Raw genomic sequence first — 22,932 nt, 5'->3', positions numbered from 1 at the left:
CTTTAGTCCCCTACCGCTCCCCCTCCTCATCCACATCCTCTCTACCTTCTCCATTATGGACATGACAGATTTTATGCAAAAGATCTAATTATTTGATGTTCCTCAACTTCTGAAGGGTAAAACTCTCCTCCTCTCCAGAAAGACTCAATTCTTACTCTGAGTTCTTATACATCACCCACATACCAATTCTTATGTGCCAGTAACAGAGTTTGGTGTGCCAACTATTTGATCAGAGGACCATTGCAGCTGAGCCTCATGATGGTTTTAATTGATAGCCACGCATTTTCCAATCAAGAATGGAAATCCTGATTGCCTGACTTCTTTGTCTGTATTTCTTCTTTTCAGCAGTTATTGGGGTTATACCAACATAGTACATGTGTTAACTGCTAATCCAAACCTTGTCCCAGTAATTGAATCCAAAGTCACCATGGCAAGCTATGGAACTTAAATTCAATGAAATGAATCCAGAGTAAAAAAGCTGGTATCAGTAACCCATGAAACATTTAAAATTACAATTTTCTTTTTAAAAAAGCATCTTTTAGGGAATAACCTGTCCTCCTACCCAATCTGGTGTCTGTATAACAGCACCATGTGGTTGAACTCTTAACTGCTGTTTGAAATGATCCAGGAAGTCATTCAGTTCTAGAGCAGTAATGAGTGAGCAATGAGTGCTAGCAACACCCATGTCCCCTAAATTTAAAAAAAATTACCAAAGCAGGGGCCTCCATGCACACCAGGTGGTTCAGGCCTTTTGCGCTTGGAGTAAATTGGTGGAGACAAAAGGTCATAGGAACGCAGGAAATTATAGTAGTTTCTAATGTTTTGTCTGCTGGATAGCATATTATGGACTAAAACCTACAAATGCACATGCCATTGAGAGAGAGAGGCTTCCAAATTATTGCCATAAAAGCACTTAGGGATTTTGTTTATGATTTTATGAATGCCATTCTGTTGGTCTTTTAATTTTGGATATGACGTGTGTGCACAGAAAGATCTCATTACCAAGTATGATTAATGATGGCATGGTGTGGAGCAATGTTGGCCAGGACGCCCATGTTGAAGAATTCCTAATTTACTCTGAATATTGCCAAGGTCATTTTCACATCTGCCTAAACACCAAAATGAACCTCAGTTTACTGATATCAGAAGAACAATGCCTCTGAAAATGCAAAGCATTACTGAACAGCAGTGATGGTCTCGATTATGATCACATTGCCTCCATCACTTTTCAGAGACCTTTCCTCCAGCTCATTTTTGGCAATCAAGATTGCAGTATTTTGGTACAAAATATTTACTACATGATTAAAGATGCTGTGTTCATTGCTCATGGACGTAGAACAGCAGTAAACAAGTCAGTTATTACAGCACAGTCTTTGGGATATTCATTACTTCAATAGCCTCACTACTGATAAGGGAGAATGTCACAGCGGTACTCAGGGCAGACATACGGAGGGCTCATCCATAGAGACAATTTGGGTGGAGCTCAGAATAGGATATGTGCAATATTGCAGACGGGATTATACTATAGGCCTCCCAATGGCCACCGAGAGCTATGTAGACAGATTATGGAAAGGTGCAGAAACAACAGGGTTGTCATAGTGGGGGACTTTAACTTCTCAGTATTGATTGGAGCTTCCTTAATACAAGAAGCTTGGATAGGGAGGGATTTCTTCAGTGCATTCAAAAGGGGTTCTTGTACCAGTACGTGGAGAGCCCAGCTAGAGGAGAGAACATACTGGACCTAGTTTTGGGAAATGAGCCAGGCCTGGTGACAGACCTGATAGTTGGTGAACATTTTGGGAAGAGTGACCACAACTCATAATGATTTAAGATAGTTATGAGTAAGGATAAAATTGGATCTTGTGGGAAGGGACTAAATTGGGGGAGGGCATATTACGACAGGATAAGACAGGAGCTAAGGGACATTGATTGGGAGCAGCTGCTGTCAGACAAGTCTAAATCTGACATGTGGGGAGTTGTTTAAAGACCAGCTGATCAGAGTTCAGGATCGACATGTTTTAGTAGGAGTAAGGGCAAGGATGATAAGATAAGGGAACCTTGGATGACCTGAGGGGTCCTAAATTTAGTCAGGAAAAAAAGAGCATACGTAAGGTTTAGGAAACTAATATCAGACTGCGCCCTTATGGAATATAAATAGCAGGAAAGTGCTCAAGCAGGCTATTAGAAAGGCCAAAAGAGACCATGAAATGTCCTTGGTGAGCCGGGTCAAGGATAATCCCAAGATATTTTATACTTGTATTAAGAAAAAGTGGATAACTAAGGAGAGGGTAGGTCCACTCAAGGATAAAGGAGGGAATTTGTGCTTGGAGTCAGAGCAAGTGGTTGAGGTACTAAATGAGTACATTGCATCAGTATTTACTGAGCAGAAGGATTTACAAGATAGTGTAAACAGAGTGGGGCATGCTAATGTGCTGGGACATTTTGAGATCAAGTAAGAGGTAGTGCTGGGGCTTCTGAAAAGATGGATAAGTCCCCAGGGCCTGGTGCATATATCCCAGAATATTGAAAGAAGCAAGTGAGGAGATTGCTGGGACTTTGACAAGGATTTCTGTGTCCTTACTAGCAACAGGTGAGGTCCTGCAGGACTGGAGAGTAGCAAATCTTGTGCCTTTGTTCAAGAAGGGAATAAAGATAATCCAGGTAATTATAGGCCAGTGAACCTCACGTCAGTGGTAGGGAAGCTATTGGAGAGGATACAGAGGGATAGGATTTATGCACACTTGGAAAGACATGGCCTGCTTAGGGACAGTCAGCATGGCTTTGTGTGGGGTAGGTCATGTCTTACAAACTTGATTGAATTTTTGAGGTGACAAAGAAGCTTGATGAGCGTAAGACAGTGGATGTTATCTACATGGACTTTAGTAAGGTATTTGATAAGGTCGCTCATGGTAGGTTGATTCAGAAGATAAAGATGCATGAGATCCAGGTTAAATTGCACTTTGGATTTGGAACTGGCTTGCCCATAGAAGACAGAGAGTAGGGGTGGAGAGCTGTTATTCTGACTGGAGGTCTGTGACCAGTGGTGTTCCGCAAGGATTGGTGCTGGGACCTCTGTTGTTTGTGATACAGTATATATTAGGATGGAAATGTAGATGGGTGGATTAACAAGTTTGCGGATGGCTCCAAGATTGGTGGAGTTGTGGATAGTGTGAAGGACTATCAAAGAAATACAGTGGGATATAGATCAATTACAGGTAGGGACAGAGAAGTGGCAGATGGAGTTTAATCTGGGCAAATGTGAGGTGTTCCACTTGGGAGGTCAAATGGAAGGAGAAAGTATATAGTTCATGGTAGGCCCCTTAATAGCATTGAGGTACAGACGGATCTTGGGGTCCCAGTCCATATTTCACTCTGCAGGTGGATAAGGTGGTAAAGAAGGCATACGGCATGCTTGTCTTCATTGGTAGGGGTGTTGAGTATAAGAGTAAGGAAGTCACGCTGCAGCTATACAAAACTTTAGTCAGTCCACACTTGGAGTATTGCGTGCAGTTCTGGTTGATCCATTATAGGAAAGATATGGAGTCTGTGGAGAGGGTGCAGAAGAGGTTTACCAGGATGCTGGCTGGATTAGAGGGTATGAGCTGTAAGGAAAGGTTGAACAACTTGGATTGTTCTCCTTAGTGCATTGGAGGCTGAGGAGAGACCTGATAGAGGTTTTTAAAATTATAAGAGGTATAGATAAGGGTAGACAGTCAGAATCTGTTCCCCAGGGTAGAAATGTCAAACACCAGAGGGCATGCTTTTAAGGTTAGAGGGGGGGAAGTTTAAAGGCAACATGAGGGGCAAGTTTTTTATGCAGAGAGTGGTAGGTGCCTGGAATGGGTTACCAGGGGTAGTAGTGGAATCAGGCAGTTTGGTAGAGTGTAAGAGGCTTTTAGACACATGAATATGAAAGGAATGGAGGGATATGGATGATACACAGGAGGAGGACATTTAGTATAAATCGGCATCAAGATCGGCACAACATTGTGGGCCGAAGGGCCTGCCCAATAATGTACTGTTCTATTTACAAAACTAGTGGTTGTGTTTTGTCCTGTTCATTTATTTTTGTGATTTGCTTTGCATACATGCTGGGTGCATCCCAGTAAACAGCTGCTAGTTTCCTATCTAAATCAAGAGTTTACTGTTTAAATCGTGACATTGAGTACGATGGATTAATTATAAAACTATTTCAATCTGGTGCTGGAAGAAGTCTTTTTAATTATCTGCTGCATGTGGGTATCACTGGCGTCCTGCCCATCCCTGTTGGCCTTGAGAAAGGGTTAGACCTTGACCTGTCCCAGTCCCTGTTTATTATGGGTTAAAACAACTAATGTCATAGGCTTCAGAGGACATTAAGAATTGATTGCATGTCAGCCAGGCCTGGAAAGGACAGCAGTTTTGTTTCCTGAAGGGCATTAATGAGCCAGTGTGATTTTTTTTATAATGATAATCTCAAAGCTTCATCATCACTTTTTTTTAATAAATCCTGTCTAATGAAATGGAAACAGCCCAAGAGCATTTAAAATGTATTATTAAAGCTGACTGCAGACAGACTCCATTGAGGTACCTGACTACTAAAGTTCTCAGACTCTGGATGAATTATGTCAATTGGGTCTGTCTCTTAATCCACTGACTTGATTTTTCTTTTTGTGAGCAGGAGTGGGATTGATGGGCTAATCATCAGCTAGCTTCCACTTTGTTCCCTTGTATTGTTTCATTTTGAATGGAATTATTTTATTTTCAGTTTATTATACTATTTTTCAAATTATTAATTCAAACAAAATTAATTGAAGTAAATTGGAAGAGATCCTGTAAATAAATAACCAAACTTGCCCCTGCTAGTTTCACTTAAAAACTTAACTCTTTTTAACTTTCCCTTGGATTTCACAGTAATCTGATTTTATTAATAAAATCATGAACATACCTAAATCCTTTGGAGATAGCTGATGATGGAAACCCAAGTGATAGTCCCAGCTGGGGATAGTTGGCCCTAAAGGTGATAAAACGTATGGTGAAAAAAATGATCTCATAGATAATCCCATCTGGAAAAACAAAACCCCAAGTTTGTCCACTTCTTTGAGTCAGAAGATGAGCCTCATGATACCATATCTCTGCTGAGGATCTTTACTACTTGTTCTGCTACAACTCTGCAGTTCCTGTGATTAAAATCTGTTCTGGGATATTTCATAGCTGGCTGACGTACTGTCTGGAAATAAACAACAAATTTGAGCAAGCTGCAACTTGCTGAGCAGGATATCAGCATGTTGGTGCAAAGGACCCTGGCAGTGAGTTTTACCCAGGGGGTTGTGCTACCTGACAATTTAAAAGTCAAGGGCAAGGTGTGGATGCTTAGATCATTGGAGTTCCTCTCCCCTCTCCAGTTACTCTGCTGTCTCATCACAGCAAACAACATTTCACTCTCCTCTCATCATTTCAATATTAACCACAATTTTAGAAATACCCATTAAATATTTTAAGCAGGATCCCACAAAAACATTTAGCTATTTGTTTTCCATATTCATACTCTGTCTTTGGTGACTTTGACAAAGATGCTTCTTTCAGTCTTTCCCTTCTTAACCCTCCTCTGACCCTGTGTCTGGACTCCTAGCTTAACCATTTTCACATCAAGACTCAGAATCTGGCCTCACTTTTGTGATTTTATTTTTGGAACATTTTACCATATTACAGTAGTTTTAAAATGTAAGTTATTGTAAAGACGTGTCCATTTTAAATAAGGTGCTTCATTTATTCCTCTTGCACTCATAATGTGACACGAGAATTTCCATGAATACTTTAGATTTTCTTCCTTTTTGCAAGTGCCTCAATGCAAATACTTAATGGAAGCACTTAAGTGATGCAAGAGCATTAATACACTGGTGGTAATATTTTTCCTCCCAATTTGTGGTAAAAGTTGCATGTGATATTGCATAACATCATGTAATATTTTGATGTTTATGTTCTGCTACACCATTCCCACATCTGTCCATCTTTCACCCTTGACTCCTGAATGAAGCTAGATGAAATGGTCCTGAGGCCAGTACAGGAATCCTTTGTCAAAAAATCCTCTCTAGCCAATCCAAGATGGAAGATCCTGTCTGAATAATTTATCTAAACTTCCTTATGCCATGAGCACACTATGTAACAATGTCTGAACTGAGTGCATGGCAGTTGATTGAGCAGGAGCATAGCAACTCGTGTTCTAGGAAGATCAGGACCTCTCTCAGAGCATGGGTTGCACCTGAGAAAAATAAAGAACGCTTCAGTTTAACCATGTCACTCCCCTTCCTATCTACTCCATTGTTCCTAAGACACATCTTGCTTGTGTATCTTCGCTGACATTAACTTTAATTCCTAAATCAGACTGCCTCTGAGTCTACACCATCTCAGCAAAGCTTCTGTGCAGTGTGCCCACAGTCCACTTCAGTACAATGGTTTGTTTTTTGAGAAACAGGAGTAGCTTGTAATAAATTATGTTTTAACCAATAAAGATAATTTTTTGTCTATGAAAACAATGAAGGATTAATGAGATAATGGTCCTGTTGTATTCCCCTCTACTCCTGACATTTGTAACCCTTGGAGGAGCAAGCAGCAAGTGCAATCTGAGGTCTAAAGAGGAACTCCCATCATGCAACTGAGGCCAAGGATATAATTTTTAGTAAAGGCAGTCAGCCATTGGCACAGGTGTTTGCAACCTAATTTGTTTGTGCTGCAATTTTAATGTTTATTTATTGATTGCAGCTCGGAGCCTTTTATTCACATTTTTGTATGCTCATTTACTCAAATGTGTCCAAGCATTATTTTTATATTATTTTTCAGACTGAACGAGACTTCTTTGGACGGCGGGTGGACAGAAAGAATATTGTTTTGACTTCATCAGGTACTTACTCACATGGTTACCCCTTTCCTCATGAACAGCAGCCATGTGTCTCCATGTCAGCCACCCCCCCCCCCCCCACCACCCTCTCTGACCATTTAATGAAACGCTGTGCTGTTTGACTGGGTTCCTAATCCTCCAAAATCAGAAATCCAGGCAAAAAAGTCATAAGGACATTAACAAGCTGTTTGCTTGCTACATTTTTCTTTGAATGGTGTTGATTTATTGGTTATGGGAAATGTGTGTTAAAAATAAAAGCCATTTGGTTTGCCAGGGCTCTTTAGAAAAAGACAAGAGGCCAGGGGTAAAGACCTCTGGGAATTTGTTCAACCAGAATTGATAGCCCATCATTGCTTATATGTTTGCACTTCCATGATACATTCACTGTGCAAGAAATTTGGAAGCAAGAGTTTGCTAGCACTGGATGTTTGAGTATACAGTACCATAACTGCAATACAGCCAGAAATGAATTGGCACTTGACTGGAAACTCAGCAGCAGGTCCTGGTGGCCAGTATCACTGTTGTCTTCAGCACTGCTTGATCAGTGAGGCCATTTGGTCAGAGTATAGAAATGATTCAGTAACGGTTGTTCAGAGCAGTACGTTTCTTTCACCATCTCACTGTTTCCATGGTGACATGACTTTTGTTCTCCCCAGCAAAATGAAGTCTCTGTAATATTCTGTGGGGTTGATTGTTTTGTTGATGGCTTACATACCAAACACAGGCTTACTTTTGCAGTTTCACTTACCACATTTTCAGAGAGATGCTATTTAGCATTATGTTGCTTGAATGATCTTCCCAAACATCTTTCTCAGAGCTTATTTTTACATTTCAGTCTATAGATAACAATGGCATTGATTACTGAAAGCCAGCTGTCCTATGGATATTTTGTTCCTGCTCTGTTTGACTGAGGTAACACCTCTTGCTAGAAAAATGTATTTTGAAGGTTTTATTTTCTTCTAAAGCCTACACTTGTTAGTTTACGGAGAAGTCTGACATTTTGTGAGTGGATTTTGTGCAAAAGAATTCTGCCTGATAGGATTATGAATATGACACTCCAAATTAATTTTGGAGTTACCCATATAAAGTCAGTCAAATAGGATGACTTTCAGCCTGTTAGCCTCTACTTCTTGATCTTGGCTCCACTGAATAGAGAGGCAATGTGCAGGACAGTATGTCCATAAGTTTCCCTTCCTCTATCCCTTGATCCTTGGATTTTGAAGTTGATTAAACATGCACATTCCATAAATACCTGTCAGCATATTGATTTTCTCTCTCTTCCCTCACTCCCCCTCAGTGACTGGAGATGCTGAACCTGTGGTGGAATCAGCTGAGAAACTTATTGGAAAAGCAGTTGGAAAAAGTGATGTTTGGTTCCGATTCAACGAAGGAATGTCCAATGCAGTTAGGCGCAACATTTATATAAGAGATCTGCTCTGAGAATATGCCGGGTTATTGAGACAAGGATCAGCGGTTATTTAAAAGAGGAAGAAGTTTGCACATTCTTACACCGAACAGAACTCTCACTTGTGCTTGAGCTCCCACGGGTCCGAAGACAAAGCAGATGAGCTTAGCTTTCCATTGCCATTTCTCAAGGAAGGCAAGTTCGAGTCAAATGGCACTAATATCTGAGCTCCAGCCTGTGCAACTCTAATCCTGTGGTGTGAGCATGCTCAAGAGACTAATTTAGTTGGACAATTAGTAGGTTTGGAATCTACTTTTCCACTAAGAAGGCCACTCTTGCTGAATGTTGCTTATTGGTACCCAAGTACACGTGTTTAATGTGAAGTGCCATCTGCCAGCAGCCCAGTTCCAATTGTAGACCTGCAGTACTGAAGAACCCCATTGGCTGGGCTGAATGACTGGTTTTGATCTCCGCCCTGATTGGAACCTTCAGCAAACGTGGGATTCCAGCTTTGACAGACACCGAATGAAGCCTTGTTATCGTTAATTATTGCTTTATTTGTCATCTTTCTCTTACATTGCTTCTCTCTATTTGTACAAAGAAGTTGATTATCACTCATACAATGACTTTGCTTGGAGTTACCATAAAATGTACAAAAAATGTAATGCGTGTGTTTAAGAATTTAAAAGACTTTTCCAACAAAATTCTCCTAGAGAGTCTCTTTCTTTACAAATCAATTGTTTTACACAACAAACAGTGTGAAAATGTCAAAGTATAGCACATTTGCCTTTCTCTACCCATGGGTTGTTCTTCATTAGCTCTGGGTTGAGGAATGGGTCATTTGGAACTCCGTCTTCTATCCACTTCACAAAGCTTCCGCAGGAGGATGGAAATAGAAAGGAGAGGTGATTAGCAGCTGAATACATATTCATAGAAACAGTAGATGACTGCAGTCGATGTCAGACTGAGTTTATTCTGTAAACCTAATCCTTTCTTGCTACTTTTGCTGGGAGCATTGGTTTAATGGCTCCACTGACTGTGTGGATACATACTACAATTGCCTGGTTTGGGAGAAGTAAAACAATGATTACTTTGGTATAGGACTATTGTCTTTATTTGAAAAAAGACTTTATCTGAGTATTCATCATAATTGGTGGAATTAAGAGCATAACAATGCCTAGTTCCTATTTTCTCAGCTTGCCCTTCACCTCTTCTTTTCAAAAGTAAGGCTCACTGCCTCTTCTATGGGTTTCCTTCCTTCTAAAAATTCAAATCCTTGACTGTGCTTTTATCCTAGTCTCCAGGGGGTACTGCAAATGCACCAGAACTGATGTTGGAAATTATCATGCATCTAGCCTAAGCCCCATTGTGTTGCATGACCTTATCCCAGAACAGAGTACTACTGTTGAAAACTGTACTTAACTATGGAACAAGACTATTGGTAGTACTGTAGCACCAGAATCATTATTGCTGCCTCTGCAATTTGTTTGTTACCCTTGAGGTGGTGGCAATGAGCTGCCTGCTTGAACTGTTGCAACCCTTCTTCTGAAGGTACTCCCACAATATCATTTGATAAAGCGTTCCAAGATGTTGACTCAGCAACAATAACGGAAGAACAATGTATTTCCATGTCAGGATAGAGTATGCTTTGGAGGGTGGTATTCCAATGCACCTGCTACTCTCCCTTCTTGGTGGGGTAGAGATTGTGAGTTTAGAAGGTACTATTACAGTAGCCTACATAAACTTTGTAGTTTCTGTACATTGCAACCATGGTGCACTGATGCTGGATAAATATAAGAACAGGAGTACCAGTGCTCCTTGATCCTGTTTATCCATTCAGAAAGATAATGGCTGATTGGAACGTGGCCCCTCCTTCATTTTCCTGCCTGTTCTCCATTACCCTCGAGTCTCTCTGGATCCAAGAATATTCCTACCTCAGCCTTGAACGTATTCAAGGACCCAGCTTCCTCAGCAAAGTAGGCTGAGGATTCCAAAGATTTATGACCCTTTTAGAAAATAAATTCCACCTCATCTTCAATGGCTGTCCATTTATTCTAAAATTACAGAGAGCCAATCAAGTGAGTTGCTTGTTCTGGTTGGTTTTGAGCCAGTTGGGTATTGTTGATGACCTCATTCAGGCAAGCAGAAAATTTTCCATCACGCTATCAACTTGTGCTTTGTTGATGGTGTGAGGGCTTTCAGGAATCGGGACATTAGTTACTCGGCGTAGGATACCTATGACCTGCTCTTATAGGCACAATATTTAACTGGCTGACACAATGAAGTTCTTAGTCAACGGAGCTCCTCACTCCTTTGCCCCTTAACCATGTGATATTGATTGTGGTGACCTCAGCTGTGAAAATTACATTGAACGTCAAAGCTCAGTGGTTAGAATCCCTTTTTGGAAATGTGCCTGGCACTGACATGGCACAAATGTTAAATTTCATCTGCCCATGGCTGGAAGTTGCCTCAGTCTTGCTGCCTGGAGGCATGTATTGCTATCATTTTCCAAGGAGCTGTGAAAGGATTTGGACATGGGCATGATTGCTGATGATTGCACAAATTTCTGGTATCTGGAAGGAAGGTCACTGATGAACCAGCTGAAGCTGGCATTTGGGCCTGGTGCAGGTGGGATGGAGTACAAGGATAAGGAAATCTGTGCAGCTGTACAGGACTTTGGTACCACATCTAGACTAGCACATTCAATTTGATCTCATTTACAGAAGAATTTTTTTGTCTTGGAGACAATGCAGCAAAGGTTCACAAACCCCTGGGATGAGAAATAATGTGAGTAAAGATAGAGTGGAATGTGCCAATACTCCCAAGGTTCTGGAAGGAGTTGATGAGGCAGATCATCCCCTCAGCACTAACAACTGAATAAAGTTACAACTGCTTCAAGTGTGTCTTTAGCACTCACATGGTAGGCTACTCACACTCCTACACATGGTCAAATGCATCCACAGCAGATTTGATACAAGTAAATGGCTTACAAGGCAAATACAAGGGCAGTCTGGTGTATATAGAACAAATAAAGGGGAAATAGATCTGCTATCCTTAAAGGACATCAGTAACTAGATGACATTTCATGGCAAGCCAAGGGGTTCATTAGGCTAGCATTGGTTATTACTTTCTAGATTTTTTTTTAAATAAATTGATTTTAAAATTTCCAACTGTACTGATGGGATGTGCACTCCCTTCTCTAGATTTTCAGACCTGGTAACTGGATTTCTGGTATCTGTACCACATTGCCTTAGTTCCCTTACTCCAAGTTGCCACTAGTGCCAATAGCAATAAAACTTGCTCAGTTTATTTTAGGCTATGTTACCGTGAAACAGCAATAACTCCAGTTAGTATACAAGTCCAACGCTTAGGTACATTTACCAGCAAACCATTCATGAAGGTGGATAAAGAAGTGTAGCGTTAGCTCCCAACATTTGAACCATATTAAGCCATTTATGTTTTATATTATCAATCTCCACTGCTGTGTTTTTATTAATGCATCTTCTACGTTACATTGTGTTATTAGCAAAGCATCTTGAGACATTGAGACTGTGAAAGCTCATATCACTGCACGTCTAACTTACATCATTCCTGACACATCTGTTCACTGATAGGTCAGAGTACTTTTGACATAATGCATGTACCAGATATTATGCTCAATTATTTTCCTTTTGGTGGTAGGGTTTTGTTTTTGCAAACCGGTAGGAAGATTTTTGTTTCCTTAACATGTTACCTTGGATCCCTGGTTAATTCTCAACGTTTTGCTCAAATGTTGCCGTGTGCTAGGAATGCATATTTCAGATGAGTTTAGAATAGAGATGCTACACTTCACTTCAGGGTACCCAGAATAGAGTGGGAGGAAAGAAACCAATTTTCTCACTCCATACTGTTGCCCAGACACACCCATCTGCTCATGTTGTGCTCCACCACAACCTCACCCTGAAGAGTTACGTTAAGTGAACATGACCAGCCATGGCGATGATGCTCCTCATGATTGAACACTCCTCTAACCAATTGTTTGGAAGCATAAAGATTGACCACTCAGTTCTGGTAGTGAGTCAAGAGTTAGTAACAGTTGTAGAATGGAATTATGCTATCAATCAGTAACATTTGAAAAAGAGGAAGTGAGAAAACACAATGGCTAAATAAAAGAGTACCTCCCCTATTTAGGTACACAGCAGCCTATTGTATATATAAAAAAAAGTCTTGACCTCTTAAGTGGTCAACTACTAAGATCCTACCCAATGAATCAACATTGCCATAAACTATGTAAACCAATGATATAACTAAAAATTAATTATCCTCATCACCCTTGTGGCCAGCACATCACACTGTGCTAGGAATCAAATGTGAGCATTACTCATAATATGGAATGATACCCTTCAGCAATTTAATCTAGTATTCTGCTGCAAAATTGTTTTCATTTAATTCAATCTATGGCATCCAATCATAGAATCAAAAATCCAATTGCCTTATTGGATATCTTAAGTCTGTAAGATGCATCTTCGATATAATATTATTACAAAATATTGTTTTTTTATGTAGTTTGATTTCCAGACGCAATGAGCCTAAAACTACCACATTTTAAATGGAAGATATATTAGTCCATTCACTCTTTCCCTTACCATTTATATTTTGATAATCATTGAGAGAGTTTCTGTGACAAAGGAAGTTTTCAGGTTCATTTATTCTTGAGGTGTGGATGCCATTAGAAAGACCAGCATCTATTGCCCATCCCTAACTGCTTTTGAGATCACCTGCTTGAACTACTTCAGCTCATGTAGTGAAGGTACTCCCATTATGCTGTTCATTGGGATGGTACAAGATTCTTACCCAGAAACAGTGAAGGAATAGCACTGCAGGTTCCAGGCAGGATTGAGAGAGACTTGGATTATAAATTCAAACTCTAATACTGTAAATGTAATTAGTTTCTGCTTGAAATGTCCTCACCTCACAATATTAACCTCTAGCCCAGCCAGTTTAGAAGTTAGTTTACTTACCCACAGAAATTTCCCTAGCAGTGGTCTGAGTTTACACATAGTGTCTATGGACAGTCGTTGAAGGGTCTATACCCAAAACATCAACCATCTGTAGATGCTGCCTGACCCATTGAGTTCTTTTTGTGTTGCTCCAGATTCCAGCATTTGCAGTCTCATGTCTGAATTTACACATCAGATCCCAATGCTTCACAGCCCAGATCAAATACATCCAATGGCACTGGAGATGAGTTGGTCTTTGAATTTAATTTTCTCACTGCTTTTACCTTCCCCCCCCCCCCCCCCCCCCCCGTGTAATGCTAATTGTTAAGAAAAGCATTGAGGCAAGCAGCCTGTTCCTGGACTGTGATCAATGCAGCTCTTTAACCATGATGTACAAGGGTGGGTTGGAGATGCAAGCCATCTAGTTGTCACTCCAATACACAACAACCCAGATCAGGAGCAGCACTCAGCTTTGAAGACATCACCCTGCTGTTATCACTGCTACCAAGCATGTTGGTGGAGCAACGCAATCAAGTCAGAGCTACCATTCAAAAGGAGCCAACAAGCCACATTTGTCAGCTTGGTTGAGTGGTACCTCCACATGTTTGAGTTAGGGTGGTGATGAGTTCAAGTCCCACTCCAGGATTTAGGTACATAATATAGGATGGCATTTCTGAGGGAGCATTTCATAGTTAAGGGTGATCTTTAAACTGAGCTGCCATCTAACACATGGATGGATGTTAAAGATGCTTTTGCAGGTATACAAGGAAGGGCAAAGAGCTCTCCTGCAGGTCGGAGCAGTGTTTATCATTAAAACAAAAGCAGATGAATGGTTTATCTAACCGTGACCTTCTTTAGTGCTCTTTTGTTAAATTAACTAAGTTGTTCCGGTTTAAGCAGCAGGAAAGCAGATCTACAGGGACCCCTCAGAGGAAGGCATAATTAATACTCAAAACAAATCCAAAAAAGAAACTTAAATCTAAATTGTTCCATTGCTTTACATCTGTCAACCTCTCTACACCTTGTGGTGTCAACCAGTCACAGAAAGCCTGAAAGACAGCGGCAAACACCATATGCTCTTTCTGCATTGCCTCTTGACCACTGACAAGACCATGGAAGACAAGCAGCCAGAACAACCACCTCCACAGGCCACATCCAAACCAGACGTGTGATTGAACCTCGCTGAGGTGCAAATTGCCAACAGTGTCAATATTTTAAAGGCAATTAAATGGTTTCAACAAGCTGGACACACAACAACCCTTCTTTTGCACAAGTTACAGTTTGGGATGGTCTTTTTATTAATAGCTTTGCTCAGTCTTTCATACTTCATGTACTAGATAACCTCTCTTATCAAGTTACTCAATAAGAAACCAGGATCTTCAGCTCTTAACTCACACTTACCACTGACAGATGGAAACTTTCTATTTTGATCTGCCAATTTTGGAGGTGGTGCAGTGAAAATGTACGAGTAGCAGTAGGCTACAAAGCACCCCCCCCCCCCCCCCCCATTTACTTGTCTTAGTGCCACATCCCATTATACCCTTGGCCCACAAAAACCTACCAATCTCAGATTTAATATAATGAATTGAACCAACACCTACTACTTACTATGGGAGAGAGTTCCATATATCTATTATCCCTTGCATAAAGAGGCATTTCTTAGCTTCTTTCCTGAACACCAGGGTCAACTATAGCTCAGTTGGTAGGCTTCTGCATTCAGGTTTGACTTCAATGACTTGAACACAAAAAATGCTGACATTCCACTGCAGCCTTGAAGTAGTTAATCCTTGTGTCTTTCATTAAACTCTACAGAAGTGGAGTATCTAGTCATTATTACATTGTAGTTTGTGAAAGTTTTCTCTTTGTAAATAGCTACTATTGTTCATATATTACTATACTGACTACACTTCAAAAGTGCTTCATTAGCCAAGAAAATTTTTTGGAATGTCCTAAAAGGGATATGAAGGACTCAATGTAAATACAAGTCTTTCTTAAGAAAAACAAAGGACTGCAGGTGCTGGAATCTAAATGAAAAAACCAACAAGATGCTGGAGGAACTCAGCAGGCCAGGCAGCACCAGTGATTCACGGATGCTACCTGGCCTGCTGAGTTCCTCCAGTATCTTGTCGGGTTTTTTTTCCTTTCTTTTTATATTGGTTTGGCTCCGATTTCAAGGTTATGTCCCTTTCTACTAAACTTTTACCAATGGATTAAGTTTCTCTCCATCTGTGAATTAATCAAAATCCTAGAAAACCTGGTCAAAACTGCCCTTAACTTTCTATGTTCCAGCAAATAAGAAACCTTGTCTATATCATCACAAATTAAAATTGTTCAAACATTCTTTGGAAATGATAAAAAGGAAGAGTGATAAGGGAGCCAATTTTGCATCACTTTGGTCTCACCTCAACAGTGCAAAATTAGATTTTATATTAAAAATGCATTTGTCAGTACCCTAAAAAGGAATAAGCTAAGCATTGAAGTCAAAATGGATTTGTAAAGGGCAAATTATGCCAAACTGATTTAGTTCAATGCTTTGAGAAAGTTAGCAAGTGAAGCAAAGTGAACCAAGCTTTCAAAAAGTGCCATTTAAAATTTTAATTATTAAGTGGCTAATTAATGGCAAGAGGAGCAGCTGATAAATTGAAAGCATGTAGAGTGAATACTTCCTGACTCAGCAGGATATAGCAAATTTGTTTCTGAAATCAGGGTCCCTATGGATTTCCAGATAAATGATTTGAACATTGGCATAGACAGATGCTAAAACTTAATGGGAGGCATTTTGACCTTACGTTATGATGTGGAACAGCCTACTTATAATTTACAGCACAGATAAGCTTTTCAGGTACGTATTGCCAGTGTTGAATCTCCACATGAGCTTCCTCCTCATCTCTTTCATCTAATCTTATTAATACAGCTTCCTATTCTTTTCTTCCTCATGTATTTATCCAGCTCCCCCTTAAACGTAGCCATTCTAAGTGACTAGTCCTTGTAGTAACAAGCTCCATATTCTAAATCACCCTCTGGGTTAAGGAGTTTCTCCTGAATTCCTTTTTTTTTGTCACTACCTTATATTGATACTGTTGGTTTGGGCTTCCCCAGTTGCAGGTATTTTCTGTATGTCTATCTTTCACAATTATGAATGTCTTTACTTTTTATATGTTTGTGATTTTATAAAGTCTTAAAGCAAGGGAAGAGCTGCATTTTGAATGGATCACAGCTTCAGACTCAAACATCTGAACATGATCCATTCTCATTTGGAGCCTTAATTACAACTTTAAAAACAGAACTTGAAGCTTACTCAGGGATTGTTTTGGAGGACATTTCCCTTTTGTAGGACAGCTGATACTTCAGACTATCCACTTCCTTCTTGAATTGTGGAACATCCCAATCTTCCATGGCCACAGATTATTTTAAACTGTCTTCTTTGAGGGAAAAAAAATCTGAAATGTCAAAAACAAAAATTCAAATCTTGGCAGCTCAAAGTACATAATTACAGCCTAGTGAATAAACAGTAACTCAACACGAGTTGTTCTCTCAAGATTCAAGAAGTTTTCTGAGACAAACTCAGAATTTGTATACAAACGCAAATTAATATAAGAGTGAAATAAGGATGTTACATTAAACAACTGTTCAAAGGACCTTTTGCGATTCAGTCATGAACCGACCACAGTCTGTCAGGCAAGGGCAATCAATCTGTTCTTGAATAGCCAGTTTCCTGCCATTACTTATATGATTGGATCTTATCCAGAAACAGTAAACATAGCATAGAATTTAGCACAAATAAATACAGAAAGTGGTATCATGGCATAGCATCTGCAAACATAAAAGACAGGTGAATGTTTTGTCTGGGGAGATAAACTTCTCTTGCTCTGATAGAACTCCAGTGCACTTGGATAAATATCCTTTGTATTTGTTGTCAGTGAGCATTAACAAACTACTTATTGGTAGGGATAGAGGCATTAGAGCTTGGTCTAATTTTATTCCCCACCTGATGAAAAGAAAGACTTGCACATCTAAACCACTTCCATGCCCTCCTGATTTTCAAGTCAATGAAACATTTCTATTGTATTGTTACAATGGCAATATTGGAAACAGGGCAACCAAAAATTGCAATGTGTTAATGACTAATAATCTGTTGGTTGGGGATAAATATCATCAGGACAACAGGAAGAATGCCAGTACCGTTTCTTCAATTTTCATTCCTATCCGAGACAGCAGATGGAACATTGGTCTAACATTTCATCTGAAATTGGCCATTCAGCTTTGTATACAATCACAAATTAATATGTGGCATTCTCTGTAAATAAAGCGCTATGGCCAGGATAGTTCCCATATGTTCCTTTGACTCCAGTGTGTCTGTCTTCAGTCTAAAAAAATATTAAATATTTTAACTGAACCAGGAACACCTAATGAGTAAAATGTGACCACCCTCTTCCAACATTAAACTCAAAATATTGCGTATAGGAGTTGGGATGTTATGGTGAGGTTGTCTAAGACATTGGTGAGGCCAAATTTGGAGTACTGTGTGCAGTTCTGGTCACCTAACTATAGGAAGGATATCAGTAAGATTGAAAGAGTGCAGAGAAGATTTACTAGAATGTTGCCGGGTCTTCAGGAGTTGAGTTACAGGGAAAGATTGAACAGGTTAGGACTTTATTCCTTGGAGCGTAGAAGAATGAGGGGAGATTTGAATGAGGAGAGGTTTACAAAATTATGAGGGGTATAGACAGAGTAAATGCAAGTAGGCTCTTTCCACCTAGATTAGGAGAGATAAGTACGAGAGGACATGGCTTTAGGGTGAAAGGGGAAAGGTTTAGGGGGAACTTCTTCACTCAGAAAGTGGTGGGAGTGCAGAACGAGCTGCCAACTGACGTGGTAAATGCAGGCTCACTCTTAAGTTTTAAGAATAAATCAGATAGATACATGGATGGGAGGGGTCCGGAGGGTTATGGACTGGTTTCACGTCAATGTGACTAGCAGAGTAAAGTTTCAGCACAGACTAGAAGGGCCGAATGGCCTGTTTTCTGTGCTGTAGTGTTCTATGGTTCAATTGATCTTACACCAATTGTCATCGTTTCATATCTAACCAGAACCGCTGTTTGAGCTGGGCAAAAAGGCCTTCTAATCCCCTGACAAAAGTCGCAGGCAGGGACGAACTGAGGCACGGAGGGTAGAAGGGAACCAAAGGTTGTGTTACAGAGTCAGTAAAGAATGTGTCAGTAAGGGGTCACTATTTTCACTGTCACCTTGGATTTAAAGACATTGCCTTTATTCCCATCATTATCTATGAATGTGGTATGTTCTGTATGTTTTCTACTTCCTTAAAAAATCTAACTATTTCATTTGATAATTCAGGACCTGAGCAAGCTCAAGTTTGACGGATTGAAATATTGTGGGGGTCTACTGACTGGAAATGGGTGGTATAGAACAGTACAGAACACTACAGGGTAACACCTTTTGACTTGAAGAGGCTATGTGGTGTAGAAGGTATTCTAGCAGAGAGAGCTCCGAGAAATACTCACCCTAATAAGATATTATAAATCCTTGTTATGGAGAACTACTGCATCCACTTCTTGGACTGAACCTAAAAAAGATGTGCTGGTGAATTCATTTTGTAATCTTCATGTGAATGATAATTGGATGATTTCTGAATCCAGACATACCAAGAATGACAGCAATAACTTACATTTCTAGAGAACTAGATTCTTCACTGGATGTTATCAAACACAATTTGATTCGGTGCTGCAAAATGTTATCTTATCCCAATGACTAAAAGCTTAGTCATAGAAGTAGGCACTAAGGAGCATCTTAAATATGGAATAGTAGTGAGACAGAGCACTTTAATGAGGAACCTCCAGAGCTGATGACTCAGGCAGCTGTAAAGTCATGGCCACCTGCGGTGCAGTGATAGAGACTGGGGGTGCACAAAAAGCCAGAACTGGGTGAGCAAAGAGATTGCAAAGGCTTGTAATGATGGCAGAAATTATTGAAGTAGGGAGACAAGACAGGGGAAAATTGAAAACAAGGATAATAATATTAAATTACCAAAGCAATATTAGAAACTCAAATCAGCAATGTTATATAAGACAACTGTGAGGTTACCAGCACTCCAATTGTTCTGAAATGCTTTGAAAAGATTGACCTACACTACCTCTCGAGTCATTTCTATAACAGAAATAAATCTAAGCCAATAACCAAGCTGAACAGAGTAAGAGTCCATGTTTAAGACAAGGCTTGGTGATTGGATCATATCAATTATTTTGCCATCTTAAGAATACCTTCCCAAGATTTGCCAACCCTCTGGGATTATCCCCAGATAATTCTCAGGGACCCTTCTTTGAGTGGCTCAGGAGAAAAATCATTCTAAACACTCTGAATATTTCTCGAATTGCTTATTAGTTATGGAAGTATTGAAGATGGAATAAATTGATGTTTAACAGTCAACAACCAAAGCTGGTAATTAAGAGCTGTTTGCATTTCGATTGCAATGGGATGATTGTGCCTTGTGGGGGGGGGGGGGGGGGAGAAGGGGGCTGTACATCTTTGGACATAATATATTATTCCTAATAGGAATAATAGGAATGTTGGGATGAAAAGGTTGGAGGCAGGAAGCCTTCAGATGAAGCCTCCAGCCACAACTGTCCGAGATAAAAAGTGAAAGAATGAACATTTCAGATCAATAATTTTTGATCAGAATTGGTCCAATTCACCAATACATCCAAGCTGTTTAAACTGACCATAACTGAGACCTTCACAATAGCCCTGGCTTCTGTTAGGAACTTGAAAGATGACACACCTTGCCTGTTACATGTTACATGTAACATCCTTCTTGCCTGGTCCCAAAGATGCCCCCTGCAGGCTGGGCAATGACAGAAAGCGCATCAGCAGCTTTGTACGTGGACCAATATCATCTTAATTTGGTTGTAGGAAAGCTGAACTGGGGAAGTTTTCCAGGTATATCAAACCATGGAGAATTAACCGGCAGCTTTGTTTATTTTTCAGTCAGGTGCAGGAACTAAAACAGGAAATCGCTGATTATTTGATGGGATGCAACTTTTAAAATGGATAGTGGTTAGATTTGGATAACCCACTGACATATCTAACGTTCCCCAGGATTGGCGAGGACATCCTCACCTCACTGGAGATAAAAGGGGAACTACTTTGCAATCATTCAAATACATTGGAGATTGCAAAGCAGTATCTAAACACAAAGAACATTAATTAACAATGGGTCAAACAATAAACGGGACTCAACGTCAGCCGATCACAGTCTCCATTCTCTTTGCTTTTCCAACTGGATGCATTATTTCCGCATCGTCGGCTCGTGTCTGCAACTGCAGCTCAACATGACAAGCATCAACAAGCGCTACAGATCGACAGAACCTTCCCCGGGACAGAGATGAGACCCCGTTTTCCTCCTGCACTATTTCAGTGGATGAAACCCGACTAACCTGTCTCAGTTGTCTCGCAGTCTCCAACCCCCTCCTGCATAAACGTCCATTCATAAACCCACCTATATGTTTTGCCCGGACCAGACTGCGCCGATTAATCTTTCCTTCCACGTTTCTCACAATGACGTATTGAGAATTACTAAACAAAGAAATGGACAACGCGCAACATCAACTGATTTTTTTTTGACAATCTGTGTCAACTTCCGCCTACCAGTTAACTAGTGGTCAGATACGGGGAGAGCCCGGCACCTCTTTGCCTGGCAATTTCACACGCATGCACACACACCGTGTCTAACATCAAAAACATCGAGCTGGACCGTCAATTTCAGACGGTGTTTGGGAGAAAGGGGGCCAGGGCAATTCGCTTCCACACAGGAAACCATTTTGAATACAACATGAACGTGTCCACCGAGTTCACAGAGATGGTCATCTTAATTGTACTTCGGGAATATTATGGAGCGCAGGAATCTTTCCCCAAGATTTAGCTCGATCAACTGGTTTAACTCCCGCATGGGCAAAATTCGCTGCCGTTGTTTGTTTGGAGAACGTTGTCATCATTTCTGGTGAAGAACTACCGCAGTAGAGGATACAGAATCCTTATTTCCGTCCAGCCACAACCTTCCCCACTTTCCTGTCTTTAAACTCAAGCAATATCTTAAAATCGCATTAAACCGTGGGCGATGGCCCGAACACGGCGCCGGAGGAGGTGAATGTCCATCTCCCGTCTGCATTTGTATAAAATACCCAGTAACGTTGGCTCTAAATAACAGTGCACCAACTTGGGTATCATTAGGGAGCAGGCGCTGGAAATCAAATGGTTACCTGATTTATTCGGGCAGCGGTATGAATATAGATCGGGCTGTCCACTGCCCCGTGCCCAGCATTATAACATCTACGAAAATTCACTGTGTCCATCTTAAAGCCGGAAACAAAAGTCTGGAAAATGCTGGGGTTAAAATTTAGATTGAACAACTGATTTGTAATATTCAATTGCAACATTTAAATTGACAAGAGCGGCCTTTATTCATCCATTTAAGAAGAAAACATGAACTCACCTCAGTCTCAAGGCACTTTCAGAAACCCAACGCAAAGCCCTGCATCCACCAGCCACTCCTTGGGACCAGCGGGGAGGTTTGAGCAGAATATATACAGATGTTATCCTCTCCTTTTAGGAAATGCAAATCCTTGGTGTAATCTATTAATGTAACTGCCAATCCATTCAGAATGTGGAGCTGATGCCCTTTGGAGAGGATTTGCACAGCTGAGCTCTCCCGCCTGCCCGCTTTCCAACTGCCGCCCTGTGTAATAGTTGAGCTGGAAAGGATAGAGCGGCTTCCTGGTATCTCATTAGAGGCTGTGCTACGAGTGTGGGATGGACTGTCGTTCCTGGTACCATAGCTACCTCCTCTTGGCAGCATCCGCTGATTTAATTATGTCCCTGCGGACTGTGGTAGGGTTTAGTAGCTACAGAACTGACGAATAGTGACAAAAGTGCCAATTATCACAATGAATAAAGTTGGACTAATTCCTTCTGATTATTTCCTTTAGCGCCTGACTGTAAGGTTAAATTGCTGAATTAATTGAAGGTTCGTTAGTCTATACCCCAGTCTCTTTCAAGGCTGCCTTTATGCTCCACGTTAGTTTTCTTCAGCAGATTTCGCTGCCCGCGGTGCCGGTATTATATTGACCAGATTTCACACAACCTATTTGTTAGCGTCCGTTGTTTATACAAACACAGGCGTTGCACTGTTCCAACAATTTCATGCGTTAATATAGCGCCTTAAACGAAGTGACTCGTTTTGAGGCACTTTACAAAACCTGTCAAACAACTTGACCCCGTGCTTCTTGAGGAAATATTAGGATAGATGATCCTAATCTGAATAGACAAAATGAGTTAGTTAATCCTAATTAATAAAACAAAGAGATGGGTTTACAGCTAAGAGGAGGAGGAGGAGGAGGAGGAGGAGGGAGGCGGGAGGCAAATGGGGGGAGGGGTTTAGAGTTGTCCATAAACACCGCCTCTCAAGAGATTGATCCCAGCCATTTGTAACGTGTGAGGTTATCGGTACACCCACATCCTCCTCCCATAGCATTCGGGAAGGAGGCATGTATCCCTCCAGTTCCTGTGCATGGTCCTGGGAGGCAAGAGTTTGGTGAGCAAATTTCAGAGTGTGCGACCTAGCCTGAGAATGGGCAGGAACCCAGAACAGGGAGTGGGCA

At 40.7% G+C, this 22,932-nt stretch overlaps 2 protein-coding genes across 6 annotated transcripts in view; one reads left to right on the top strand and one right to left on the bottom strand.

The window, feature by feature from the left end:
• The window catches only part of chtf18 (CTF18, chromosome transmission fidelity factor 18 homolog (S. cerevisiae)), an 89,393-nt gene extending 81,076 nt beyond the window's left edge, over positions 1 to 8,317 (top strand). For both annotated transcript variants that reach the window (XM_052022466.1, XM_052022467.1), the window contains exons 21-22: positions 6,820 to 6,880; positions 8,175 to 8,317. In XM_052022466.1, the coding sequence (XP_051878426.1) occupies positions 6,820 to 6,880; positions 8,175 to 8,317 (204 nt within the window). The remainder of the gene's footprint in view (positions 1 to 6,819; positions 6,881 to 8,174) is intronic.
• A 92-nt stretch (positions 8,318 to 8,409) lies between these two features.
• Positions 8,410 to 22,045, bottom strand: gng13b (guanine nucleotide binding protein (G protein), gamma 13b). 4 transcript variants are annotated; one of them, XM_052022481.1, is made up of 4 exons: positions 20,775 to 20,830; positions 18,784 to 18,845; positions 16,560 to 16,701; positions 8,413 to 9,155 (listed from the first exon to the last, which is right to left on the bottom strand). In XM_052022481.1, exons 3-4 carry the CDS (start codon positions 16,655 to 16,657, stop codon positions 9,050 to 9,052), a joined length of 204 nt encoding a protein of 67 aa, XP_051878441.1. In that variant the 5' UTR covers positions 16,658 to 16,701; positions 18,784 to 18,845; positions 20,775 to 20,830; the 3' UTR covers positions 8,413 to 9,049. The 4 variants fall into 4 exon arrangements, with proteins under 4 accessions (XP_051878442.1, XP_051878441.1, XP_051878440.1 ...); XM_052022480.1 differs by lacking the exon at positions 20,775 to 20,830 and adding an exon at positions 20,713 to 20,768; XM_052022479.1 differs by lacking the exon at positions 20,775 to 20,830 and adding an exon at positions 21,768 to 22,034 and having other exon boundaries at positions 8,807 to 9,155.
• Between the last annotated feature and the right edge of the window lie 887 nt (positions 22,046 to 22,932).

Source organism: Pristis pectinata, chromosome 8, assembly GCF_009764475.1.
Source record: "Pristis pectinata isolate sPriPec2 chromosome 8, sPriPec2.1.pri, whole genome shotgun sequence".
Taxonomy (NCBI): Eukaryota; Metazoa; Chordata; class Chondrichthyes; order Rhinopristiformes; family Pristidae; genus Pristis; species Pristis pectinata.
This window is presented reverse-complemented; position numbering and strand designations above follow the sequence as displayed.